This window comes from Lithobates pipiens, unplaced genomic scaffold, assembly GCF_037356315.1.
Source record: "Lithobates pipiens isolate NorthernLeopardFrog02 unplaced genomic scaffold, aLitPip1_a1.2 Scaffold_16, whole genome shotgun sequence".
In the NCBI taxonomy this organism is placed as follows: Eukaryota; Metazoa; Chordata; class Amphibia; order Anura; family Ranidae; genus Lithobates; species Lithobates pipiens.
Window position 1 is genome coordinate 411,126,695 of NW_027507748.1, and position 13,686 is coordinate 411,140,380.

Sequence of the window (13,686 nt, forward strand, 5' to 3'; positions counted from 1 at the left end):
TATGAGCATGACTGACTGTTGCTTTGAAAGGTCTAAAACGAGTATATCAGACACTGTGTTAGTTGTCCCCAGTTATATCAGGATCCCCTAATCGGGATCCAGGTTCCTCTTCAACCCCCTCCAGCTTAGCAAAATCACATATGTGTCTTCAGTGACTTCAGTCTTTTCTCGCTGGGCTGCATATTTCTGTACATGTACCTGTGTTTGTGCTGATAGTGCCCTCCCAGCATGAAGGCCGAGTTGTCACTGACAGCTCTGGGTCTGTCGTACTAAAGATCAGAATCTAGAAGAGCCGGTTCTCAATTACATAATTGCTGTGGTTGGATAATCACTGTGTAACCTGCTCTTGAGTTCTTTCTCTTCTTGAATGGAAAAAAAAAAACGTCTTTCTCTCCTTGCTAGTGAAGATTGTAAACCAGAAAAAAAAGTTTTGTTTAAAAAAAATAAAGATCAAATAGCTAGATCATGGTTTGATGAAAGTCAGTTTCAAGATTAGGGTCAAAAGATTGAGTCTGTGCATTTTAGGTAGGATTTAAAAAAAAAAGAAATTGGTTTAATTTAGCGTTGGCGTTTTTATAAGTGGGTTAAAAATAAATAAATGCACGCTATTGTTTCTTGGCCCTATTGCAGGTACAGAAAATAAATAACATACATATTTGTGGTATCACTGCGATTGTTAGGAGTAGGAGAATTTGTGTTGAGTTGTTCTTTGGTGGTAGGGCATGGAAATGCAAGAAATGTACAACTAAATTTCAAAACATGATTTTTTTTTTTTTTTTTAACCACTTAAGGACCGGGCCTCTTTTTCAGACTCGGGGTTTACAAGTTAAAAAAAATGTTTGTTTTTTTTTTGCTAGAAAATTACTTAGAACCCCCAAACATTATACATTTTTTTCCTAGAGAATAAAATGGCGGTCATTGCAATACTTTTTGTCACGCCGTATTTGCGCAGCGGTCTTACAAGTGCACTTTTTTTTGGGAAAAAATTCACTTTTTTTAATAAACAAATAAGACAAGAGTAAAGTTAACCCAATTTTTTTTTATATACTGTGAAAGATAATGGTAAGAAAAGTCCTGCAAGCAGCATCTTTGGGGCGGTGGAGGAGCGGTGTATACACTGCTCCTGCCCATTGAAATGAATGGGCACTGCTGCTGAAGTGCCTGCAAAGCGATTCGGCAGCGGCGATACATGGGTGTATTTAACCCTTTATTCAGCTGCTAGCAGGGGTTAAAAGTGCCCCGATTTCGAATAGCGCCGCTAAAACTAGTGGCGGTTTACCATCAACGCCCGTCCCAGTGAAAAAGCAGCCTAAGCCCTTGTACACACGGTCGGACATTCCGATGGAAAATGTCCGATCGGACCATGTTGTTGGATAATCCGACCGTGTGTGGGCTCCATTGGACTGTTTCCGTCAGAATATCCGACCAACAAAGTTTTAGAGCTGGGCTATAAAATTTTCCGACAACATGATCCGATCTGACTTTGTCCGATCGTTTGTAGAGAATTCAGATCGGACAAAGTGCCACGTATGCTCAGATCAAATTCCTAGACCAAAGATATTGGCTACTAGCCTGAACGTAGTCCCGTAGTTACGAACGATCGGATTTTACGACAACTTTGTCCGACCGTGTGTATGCAACAGTTTTGGACAAAATCTGACGGATTTGGTTGTCGGAATGTCCGACTGTGTGTACAAGGGCTTAGAGTCAGGGTGCGAATGAGATAGAGGGGGGCTGGGAGACTACTACTACTATTTAAGACAGGGGTGCCCAACCAGTGGCCCGCGACCTCCTTCTCTGGGATGGTGGATTGAAAAACCCAGATCATGGGTTGTTAATTAAAGGGGTGTTCCAGCAGAATTATTATTTTTTTTTTTTAAAGTCAGCAGCTACAAACACTGTAGATGCTGACTTTTAATAAGGACACGTACCTGTCCAGGGCGCCCGCGATGTCAGCCCCCTCAAGGCCGATATGTCCCTCGTATCGTGTCCCGGTGTCGCCATCCTCACTAAGGGCAACAAGCAGTGGAGCCTTGTGTGGCGCTTTGTGAATGGGGCATGCTGTGTTCTGGGACACACACAGTTCCCAGAACACAGCGCTCCCCAGAAGACAACACGAGGAGGGGAGAAGACTGAAGATCATCGCGTAGGAAGACTGCCTAGCAACAGGGGTTTCTGGTAATTTTTTTCAAATGTTTTCTTTTACATTTTTTTAAAGAATATTAATGCTATTTTTTATTTTTTTTGGGTTGCCCTCCACTTTAAGCTGGTGGTAGAGAAAGCAAGTGGCTGGGGAGCAGAGCTGTATAAGCTGATGCTTCCTGTATAGCGCAGACTCCTGTCACAGGCGGAGTGATACCAAATGCACTCTGCCAGGGACAGCAACAGCAATACCTGAATGGTTATTAAAGGTCAGTTTATTACTAAAATTGCAATGTATATATGGGCATATCTGTGCAGTGGTTACTGGGCTGCTTTCAAACTGATCTGCAGGTGCAGTACACCTTCAGGTTACCTGCACTGAGCCATAGACTTCTCTTACTACCTGCGGGTTTGGTGAGCTTTCAGAAAGTGCACCACACTTGCAGGATATAATCAAAGTGTAACTAACCCATATCTCCCAACATTTTGAGATGGGAATGAGGGACACTTATCAGCAAAAGTATGCAGGCATAGGACACACCCCTTGCCACGCCTCCTTAATGGAGAATTGTACAAAAAATATTGGTTAAACCCACAAGTGTTTTTTTTTTACCAATACTATTCCTTTATATTGGCTTTTGGAATTTACAAATGCAGCAATTTAGAAATCAGATAAAAGGTTTAGCACTGGGAAACACTTTTTGATAGATAAAAAGTGCGTTTTATATACATCTATATAAATCAGACCAAAATGTGGGACAAATGAGGAGGAATGAGGGACATTGCTCCAAATCAGGGACAGATCCTTGAAATCAGGGACAGTTGGGAGCTATGGCTAACCCACAGGAAAGACACAGGTGCACTGCGCGGCATTAGTGTGAAAACAGTCTTAGGCCTCTTTCACACAATCGGTCCGACCCAATCGGACCCTCCATTCACTTCTATGGGAGATGTAAACAGATTTGTGTCCATTTACACCCGCCTACCTCCAATCTGATTTGCTAAAAAAAAAAAAAAAAAAAACTGAAGGGGATCAATCCCCTTCCTTCATAGAGTAGAGTGGGCTGTGACCGTGTCCGCTCTGCATATGCACAGCGAACACGAACCCGTCATCCGCCTGCTCTGCTCATTGTGGTCATTATATTGAGCTTGGGTATGCCCAATATTAGCTTTTTTGTATTTCAGCCTTTGAAATTGAAGATAAAGTGAAATAAACTTGTAAACAAAAAGTGACAGAAAAAACCTGGTCTGCAAGTAGTTAATATTAATGAGTTTTAACCACTTGAGCTCTGGAAGGGTTTACACCTTAACCACTTCAATACCAGGCGCTTATACACCTTCCTGCCCAAGCCAATTTGCAGCTTTTCAGCACTGTCGCAAATTGAATGACAATTGCGCGGTCATGCTACACTGTACCCGAACACATTTTTTATCATTTTGTTCCCACAAATAGAGCTTTCATTTGGTGGTATTTGATCACCTCTGAGATTTTTTTTTTATTTTTTTTTGAGCAACAAATAAAAAAAGACAGAAAATGTTTCTTTTGTTTCTGTTAATTTTTTTGTAAATAAGTAAGTTTTCTTCTTCAATGACGGGTACTGATATGGCTGCACTAACGGGCATTGATAGGTGGCACTGGTATGCGGCACTGAAGGGCACTCGTAGGCAGCACTGATGGTTACTTATGGGTGGCACGGATGGGCACTGATGGACACTGATGTGTGGCATTGCTGGGCATCACTAATTTTTATTGTGCCACAGAGGTGACAGTCAGTACCCATTTGTGGGCACTGATTGGCTTATGTTTGGCCATGTGGGATTTACCTGGACATCCATATGCTGGCAGCTTCCCTGGTGGTCCAGTGTGGGCATCTGAGGGGGGGCTGCACTGATAAACAATCAGCGTAGACCCCCTCGTCAGGAGAGCCGCTGATTGGCTTTCCTCTACTCTCGTCTGTCAGACGTGAGTGAGGAAAAGCCGATCACTGGCTCTTCCTGTTTACATTGTGATGAGCCATTGGACACGGCTTATAAAGAGCTGGAGGCTCTTTACCGAGATCGGTGTAGCGATGCGTCTGACTGACACACCGCACCACCGATCATTGTGCGTGTTTGGGCGCGCAGCAGTTGTTATCCTGCAGGACATCATATGACGACCAGTCAGGATAACGGAACCACCGCCCGCCCATCATTCTGCTATAGGCGGGAAGTGGTTAATGACCAAGCAATTTATATTTTTTATTGTTTTTACTAGTAATGGCAGCGATCAGCGATTTTTAGCGGGAGTGCGACATTGCGGCGGACAAATGTGACACATTTTGGGGACCAGTGACACCAATACAGTGATCAGCGATTAAAAAAATGCACTGTCAGTGTATACATGACACTGGCAGGGAAGGGGTTAACAGGGGCGATCAAAGGGTTAAGTGTGCTCCTAGGGAGTGATTTCTAACTGTGTGGAGGATGGTTTAATTGGAGGAAGAGAGACATCTGTGTTCCAGATTAGCAGGAACACAAGATCTCTCTCTTCCTCTCTGACAGAACAGCGTTCTGTCTCTCCTCTGAACAATCGTGGGTGGCCAGCGGCCGCCGGACCCACTGATTGGCGAGCGCCCCAGAGCCAAAAAAGGAGCAGACAGGTACATAATTATGTGCTTAAGGGCCGCCCTACCGCAGTACATGTACGCGGGCAGTTTCTTAAGTGGTTAAATATATCAAATGTAATTGGTAATACCTGTAAAGTATATAAAAAAAAAAAAAGAGCCTTGGATGCAGATGCCGTCTGAGCAATGAAAGCTAGTGTCAATCATCTTTGACTCCGCCTACACCATATTAATGCACAAAAAAAAATACACATTTGATCTTTAATAAAGATTTATTGGGAGCTGTAAAACAGTTATTTGATATTTAGAGGTTTTTTTTTTTTGTCATGTGACTAAAGCCCAATCGGGGCTGTACAGACACACACTCGCACTGTCCAGGGCATACATCAGCAGAGTAATAGAAGCCCCTCCCAATAATATTTTCCTGCAGATGCCAAAAAACAGGGAAAGATCATGTGACCCCACAACAGCACTGCAGGAATAAGGTACTTAGAGGATTTAACCACTTAACAACCGGCCCATAGCCGAATGACGGCTACAGGGCGGTTGCTTAACTCTGGGAGGACGTACTACGACGTCCTCCCAGAATTCCGCTCTTGCGCCCCCCCCCCCCTCCTGGGGCGCACACTCGAGAGCATCTGTGATTGCCGGGTCCTCTGGATCACGGTAAATGGCCGCTCATTGCGCCCGTTTCCCACGCGATCGCTCCCTCAAATGACAGAGCAATCACTTGTAAACATAACATAACGCTGGTTCCTCCCTCCACCGATCGGTACAGTGAGAGGGGAGAGATCGGTGTCGGCAGTGCTGTGGGCTGGATCTGCAGTGCCCACAACGCTGCTCCCCGACAATTACCCCCTCAATTCCCTGCCAATACTCTGGAATACCCAGCAATGCCCTGCCAATACTCTGCAATTCCCTGCCAATACTCTGCAATACCCAGAAATGCCCTGCCAATACTCTGCAATACCCAGCAATACTCTGCAATAGCCTGCAATACCCGGTAATACTCTGCAATACCCAGCCATACTCGGCCATGCTCAGCCATACTCGGTGATACCCTGCAATACTCGGTGATACCCAGCCATGCTCAGCCATGCTTGGCTGTACTCGGCCTCTGTATGTGACCAGTCTGTGGAAGTCTCACACATGTGGTATTGCCATACTCAGGAGGAGTAGGAGTAGTGTCATTTTTGGTATGTACGTGCTATGTGTTAGAAATATTGTATAAAATGGACAACTTTGTGTTAAAAAAAATGCATTTTGAACACTTCCCGCCCGCCGGCCGTCATATGACGTCCTTGACTTTGTGAGGGGATATCTGGATGATGCCTGTAGCTACAGGTATCATTCAGATATCAGCTTTTTCAGCCAGCTTGATCGTTCTTACAGGAGGTGAGAGGGGATGTGCTTCTACCGACTCACCAATAAGATTGAAGCCAGAATCTTTTTTTTTCTTTATTATTATTTCAAGCTTCCCAGCCTAGAGGTGAGATGTGGGGTCTTATTGACCCTATATCTCACTGTAAAGAGGACCTGTTATGCCATATTACTATTACAAGGGATGTTTACATTCCTTTTAATAGGAATAAAAGTATCAAAAAATTAATTTTTGGGGAAAAAAGTGTCAAACTAAAAGTAAAATGAATAAAAAAAATTACATTTTTAAAGAGCCCCTGTCCCCATGTGCTCACATGCACAAGCGAACACATATGTAAGTCCCGCCTACATATGAAAACAGTGTTCAAACCACACATGTGAGGTATTGCTGCGAATGTTAGAGCCACAGCAATAATTGTGGCCCTAGACCTCCTCTGAAACTCAAAAATGTAACCAGTAAAAAAATGTAAAGCGTCGCCTATGGGAATTGTTAAGTAGTGACGTTTGGCGCCATTCCACGAGCATGTGCAATTTTGAAGGGTGGCATATTAGGTATCTATTTACTCGGCGTAACTTCATCTTTCACATTGTACAAAAACATTGGGCTAACTTTACTGTTTTTTGCTTTTTTAAACCACAAAACAGTTTTTTTTCCAAAAAAACACGTTCGAAAAATTGCTGCGCAAATACCGTGTGAGATAAAAAGCAATGACCACCATTGTATTCTCCAGGGTCTTTGCTAAAAAAAACATATATCATGTTTTGGGGTTCTATGTAATTTTCTAGCAAATAAATTATGATTTTTACATGGAGAGAAATGTCAGAATTGTCCTGGGTGCTCCAGAACGCCTGATGGTGCTCCCTGCATGTTGGGCCTCTGTATGTGGCCACACTGTGTAAAAGTCTCACACATGTGGTATCGCCGTACTCGGGAGTAATAGCAGAATGTGTTTTGGGGTGTAATTTGTGGTATGCATATGCTGTGTGTGAGAAATAACCTGATAATATGACAATTTTGAGAGAAAAAAAAAAGGGGGAAAAAAATCTTGATTTTGCAAAGAATTGTGGGAAAAAATGACAACTTTAAAAAACTCATCATGTCTCTTACTAAATACCTTGGAATGTCTTCTTTCCAAAAAGGGGTCATTTGGGGGGTATTTGTACTTTTCTGGCATGTTAGGGTCTCAAGGAATGAGATAGGCCATCAGTACTTCAGATATTGGCACTCTAGCTTGTGGACTCTATAACTTTCACAAAGACCAAATAATATCCACCAATTTGTACTTATTTTTACCAAAGATATGTAGTGGTAAAAATTTTGGCCAAAATTTATGAAGAAAAAATTACTAATCTGCTAAATTTTATAACAGAAACGAAGAAAAATTAATTTTTTTTTACAGAATTTTCTGTCTTTTTTTCTTTTATAGCACAAAAAATAAAAAACTCAGCGGTGATTAAATACCACCAAAAGAAACCTCTATTTGTGTGAAAAAAAGGACAAACATTTCATATGGGTACAGTGTTGCATGACTGAGTAACTGTCATTCAAAATGTGAGAGCACCGAAAGCTGAAAATTGGTCTGGTTAGGAAGGGGGTTTAAGTGGCCAGTGGTCAAGTGGTTAAAAAACAAAATGCAGTAACATGATATAGATGAATTATGGCAATTTACACTTTGTTTAGTATAACTTTAATGAATAAAAATTGATGCAGCACACACTAAAATAAATATATATGTGACAAATTCATAATTCAGTAATTTGTGTTAAAATATTATTCATTTATAATATATAATATTATTAACAAAATAGTACAGCTTCAAAAATACATGTGCAACATATAGTATAACATAACAACGTCCAAACAACATTTTTGGAAACAAAATGCAATTTTCTCAATCCGTTTCCAAAGTGTGCAGTGATTTTAGTATCAAACAGAAGCATCCAACTTAAATAAATCTGTGCATTTAAAGGTTCATCCATGGAGAACTTTGGGTACCATAGGTTTTTTGCAATTGGGTTTAAGTGATTTTATAGTCAAAAAGGCGGATTTTAACATGTGTACAAAAAAATAAAAAAAAATGGCACTTAAGGAGACCTAGTTAAAGAGGAAGTAAACCCTGATGGGTTTACTTCCTGTTTGTCTCCCTGCAAAGGTAAAGTATAATGAGATACTATGCATCGCATAGTAGCCCATTATGTGTCACTTACCTGACACAAGAGCCAGCCAAGTCACCGCTGTCCCCTCTTCCACTGAGCGTCCATCTTCTTTCCGGGTATTGTGCCTCCGGCGCTGTGATTGGCTGGAGCCGCGATGACGTCACTCCTCTTTGTCTCCCTGCAAAGGTAAATTATAATGGGATACTATGCATCGCATAGTAGCCCATCATGTGTCACTTACCTGACACAGGAGCCAGCGATGTCACCGCTGTCCCCTCTTCCACTGAGTGTCCATCTTCTTTCCGGGTATCGTGGCTCCAGCGCTGTGATTTCCCAGAGCCACAATGATGTCACTCCTGCGAATACGCATGGGAGCCACCACTAACGGCATATCGCTGTTAGCGGCATGCTCAGTGCACCTGTGCGCCATCTACGGCGCAGCATCGATTACACAGCTGCTTTTAATTGATGATCACTCAGTTCTCAGCCTTCAGTGAGCAGAGATGTGAGCTCTATTTTGATGGCAGACTGCTGGTTTTCTTATGCCTTGAAAGTGATTTTTCATAAACAAGAAATAATACAAATCAGTGGTGGCGCATCCATTAGGGCGTCCCCTCCTTTCTCCTCTCCACACCCTATATGCCGTAGATAGATTCATGCATAGCTATGGCCACCCCCTATTCATGTGTTCAGAGCTGTGGGCACATGAATTACAGCGGCCAGGGTTTTTCTTGAAGCACCTGATTAGAGCCATAGGCTCCAAAATAGCATGGGCTCTGGTCGCAGAGAATGTGTCCTGAGCCCACCCAGGTGTGTTGCAACAGCGAATGAATATTCACTGTTACAACACTGATCCTCCTCCCAGGCCAATTGGGAAGATTGGCTGACAGTACAGGTGATCCTATTGGACGCCTTGCAAAGAGGAGAGAAGAGACATCTCTATGAGAGAAAACAGAGCTGCTCCCGGGACACATCTTGCTGCTATTTGCCCACTACCTGACCCACCACTAAGATGGGGCAAGTTCGCAGCAGACAGCGGGTAGGGTGGTGTCACTGGATGAGTCCGGTGATGGGGGGGGGGGCGGGTTGGTTTATTGCCTCCCCCCCAAAAAAAAAAAAACACAAGCCACACTGATACAAAAACAATAATAGAAGAAATGTCGCACTCCATACTGGATCAATATTATTTTTTAATCAGACCAAAAAGAGACAAAAGAGAGGAAGCTGGTAGATGCATTTCACGTACTCCAAGTGCACATAATTATACAAATCGAAACAATACAAAACAAAGCAAAGGCACCTAAAATTACCATCCAACTATGCCTCTGGTGGTTTTCTGTAAGAAAGAACAAATAAAAGTTGTATGTATATGTAATGTACACCTTATATAAAATACAAAACTTTATTGCAAGACCAGTTCGCTATAAAGACATAGAAACAATCCTCATTTATTTTTTAATACTCCACTCATTATTAGCACATTTCCATACAGACCTCCAATACTAATATTTACATGCCAGTGTTCTAGAAACCATATTTGAAAATGGTCGGAGGCCTGAAAAATACCTATACTGCTTTTCACTGTGTTTTCCAAAAGACAAACCGGGGAATTCAGTAAAGTCCTAAGGATACTTTTCTGGCGGTATTGCCCTTTAAAATGACCTGTGCCAGATTTAAAAATCCCTGCCTCTCGTTTTAATAGATTTAGGCTGGATTCACGCCTATGCATTTTTAGTGCTTTTTGCATTTTGCAGATTTGCACTACAGAACATGTTCCATGGTAAAACCATGTTAACTTGACTGTAGTCCAAATCTGCAAAATGCAAAAAGCACTTTAGGTGTAGGTGTGAATCCTTGTGCATAGGTGTGAATCCAGCCTTACTGATGAGTGTGGCAGATTCAGGTAGTTCTTAACTGCGCCACTTTTGCAAAGTGTGCCTAATACTGAACCACATTCAAAAATAATTACCTCCAGTTCATAGTAGGGTTGCACCGATACCAATACCAGTACGAGTGCTGATACTAAGCATTTGCACGAGTATCAAAACTCGTGCAAATGCACCGATATCTGAAACCAATACTTTCAGGCTCAGTTCTTTCAGCTGGCAATGGGTTTTCCCCCACTGGCAGCTGAAATAAAAACAAAAACAAAAAAAAAACGGCAATTATCTGTTGTTAAGGAGGGGTGGCCAGGTCCTTAACAACTGATGACTTATTCAGCTCTCAGTGGGATTCCCCTGTTGACAACAGGGTTGTTAAATACACTTGTAAACTAAACGCAGCTAAACACAAGTTACCGCGTTTAAAGGCGGTTACAAGCATTTGGCGTTTCGAATGCCTCTGAACATCCGTTCTGAGCGCATTTTTTTTGCTTTCCAAAAAAATGCTTCTAAACTCAACTGCCTAGAAACAACTATAAATGACCCTGTGTACATGTACTGATAAGATAACAGAGGAGAGTTCAGGGGCAGCTGAAAAAAATGCCCAACTGCTCCTAAACCTCCATTTACCAGCAGCAGTGTACATGAGGCCTTAAAGTTGTCCAGCAATTGGAGCTGTCAAAAAACAAAAAAGCAGTCGTGCAATGTATATCAACAACATTGCTCATCCTCTGAAACACAAAGATAAAAATTTTTTTTTTTTTTTTTTGTATCTTTCTATTTCTTCATCTACAGATCAAAGGGACGAACTTCGATCTGCAGATGAAGTAAGTTTAAAGCAACCTGTCACATACATGTTCCTCTGTTTAACCCCTTATTATCCCTTAACTTACTCTAATCAGCCTTAATTAACTAGTTATTCTCCTCCTTTTCATTATTATTTTCCTGCAAATTATTATTTTTTGGTTCACTTCTATTTTATAAACTATTATTAACCTCTTCCGGACCAGCCGTCGTAGTTTTACTTCAGTAGGTTGGCTCCCCTGCGTGAAATCAAGTTACTGTACATAGTCTTGAGGGGTCCGAATAGCAGGCACACGCCACTGTACAGCGGGGGATGCCGATGCTGGTGGCCAATGGTTGTGATGACCGCCGGCCACGAGCAATTGTGACCAGGAGACACAGAACAGGGATGAGTGTGTGTAAACACACACTTCCCTGTTCTGACGGGAGTGACAGATCGTGTTTTCCCATTAGCTAGGAACTACGATCCATCACTTCCTCTAGTTAGTCCCCTCTCACTTCAGTTAGAATTACCTCCCAGGGAACACAGTCAACCCCTTCACTGCCCACTAGTGTTAACCCCTTAACTGCCCCTGAATAGGGGGAGGGGAGTACAAGGGAGACACTGGACTAGGTGAGGGGGTGCCTGGAGGTCCTAGATTAGGAGAGGGGGTGTCTGGAGGCTCTGAACTATGAGAGGGGGGTTGTGGAGGCCCTATAACCAGGAAAGAAAGTACCTGAAGGACCTTCCAGCTTCAGGGAGAAAGAGCCTGGATGTAAAGCTTGGGCTGAGGAAGATTCTGCCTGGACCCTGGAGGGTGAGTTCACAACATAAATGGGGGCATTTATCAATTGTCGCAAGTAATGCCAAACAGGAGCAGAGAGACAGGTCATGTGATAGAATTATTAAAGGAGACCTACAGCCAAAGCCTGTTTGGTTGTACTTCTCCTGTTGATCACATCAGTAGAGACTGTTTTGCACTCCTGTGACCCATTTTCAGCTGGCAGCAGGCTTAAGCCCCCTCTCGGCTGACGTCACAGAGTTGGTCCAGGCTGGGGAAAGATCACAACCATATAGTTAGGATCCACTCACGTGCCTGGACCAGCACCCAGCTCAGCCTCTCAGCGAGCCACTGAGAGCCTGAGCCGGGCACTTCCGCCCCTTCCACAGCCCAGTGTTTCAGTGAGCACCGGGGTGGGGATCAGAGCAGAGCCAGAGACTGACAACACCAAGCTCTCTGCTCAGGGAGCTCTGAGAACTGAGTGATTGGCTGTTTGATTAATTGGTGCTGAGCCTTAGAGCCAGTGGCGGACAGATACAGCATCCACATATCCACCTAGGTAAGTATGAATCAAAAAAATTCCCATACTTCTCTTTTAATTACCTGACATCTTTCCTCCTATCTGGCCCAGAGGGTGTACAGATCTGAATGCAGACACTGTGCGGTTCAGATACATGCATCCCTTCCTGTTCGCATGTCAAATTTTCACATTCGACTATGACCATGCAGCTGCTGCATCACAATTGACTTTGACTAAACTGCCTGCACAGAACACCATGCATCCCCACGTGGTACACGGCCATCACACTGGGCATGGATGCATATGCTTCATGTGAATGAGGCCTAATTGTCATGTGGGCCAGATAGGAGGAAAGAGGGGATGTTAGGTAATTAAAAGAGAAGTATGGGAATTTTATTTTTGATTCATACTTACCTAGGTGGATGCTGCATCTGTCTGCGATTGGGTCTAAGGCTGAGAACCATTGGCTCACACTGCTGTCAATCACAGCCAGTGATCCGATCACAAGACGAAGGGAGCGGAGTCGAGCCATGGCTCCCTGTGTGAATGGACACACAGAGCCGCGGCTCGAGAATGCACCTGCTTGGGTGCCCCCATAGCAAGCTGCTTGCTGTGGAAGCACCCAGAAAGGGGGGAGGGGCCAGGGGTGCTGGCAAGGGGAGGATCCAAGCTGCTCTGTGCAAAACCACTACAACCAAGTGGGTGAGTATAACATGTTTAATATTTAGAAAACAAAAAACAAGACTTTAATATCACTTTAAGGTTAGCTGTGTGCAGGGCTTTTTTTCTCAAACAATAGGTGCTGGAAATTAACCACGGCCCCACAAAACCCCTCCCCCTACACACACCCTCCAAATCACATCAAATAGTGGGTGTGGTCAATCAAATTTCATGAAAACAGTCGGAGGGGCATTAAATACCAGGATTGCATTACATACAGAGTGTAGAGCTGTCACTTTTAAACACAGAAACCAGACTTCTGTGTTTACAAGTGATTCTGGTGAGCAGGCACCAAAGGGTCTGAGCCAGAAGTGCCAGAACTGAGTTCCACCAAGTTCCCCCCTAAAAAAAAGCCCTGGCTGTGTGTAGTAAAGGATGTGCAATAAAACTGTATTATTCTATTAAAATGAGTACACTGAGGTTTGTACTGTCTGCTACATCCTCGCTTGTCGCACAGTCATTAAAGCATATGGCCCTTTAAGCCCCTCCCACTGTTAATGCAATCTGACCACACCCAGAGTTGTGGCGTGGCGCCGGCCTCTATATTGCCACATACCATTTTTCTTGGGGGGGGGGGGGGATTCTATAGACAAAAGCAGGCAGCATGTTGTATATGCATCAGGCCACTGCCTTCTGTCAATCACAATAAGGCATAGCTATTGAGGGAACTTGTGTCTGTCCCCCTCAGGCTCTGCCTACAAATGCTGTAAAACGTATTG

General features: G+C 43.3%; 1 protein-coding gene across 10 annotated transcripts in view; it reads right to left on the bottom strand.

The window, feature by feature from the left end:
• Positions 1-9,454: 9,454 nt before the first annotated feature.
• Positions 9,455-13,686, bottom strand: part of HHLA2 (HHLA2 member of B7 family) — a 55,796-nt gene continuing 51,564 nt past the window's right edge. For all 10 annotated transcript variants that reach the window (XM_077482447.1, XM_077482452.1, XM_077482454.1 and 7 more), the window contains one exon: positions 9,455-9,618. In XM_077482447.1, coding sequence (XP_077338573.1) covers positions 9,521-9,618 — 98 coding nt within the window. In that variant the 3' untranslated portion in view covers positions 9,455-9,520. The remainder of the gene's footprint in view (positions 9,619-13,686) is intronic.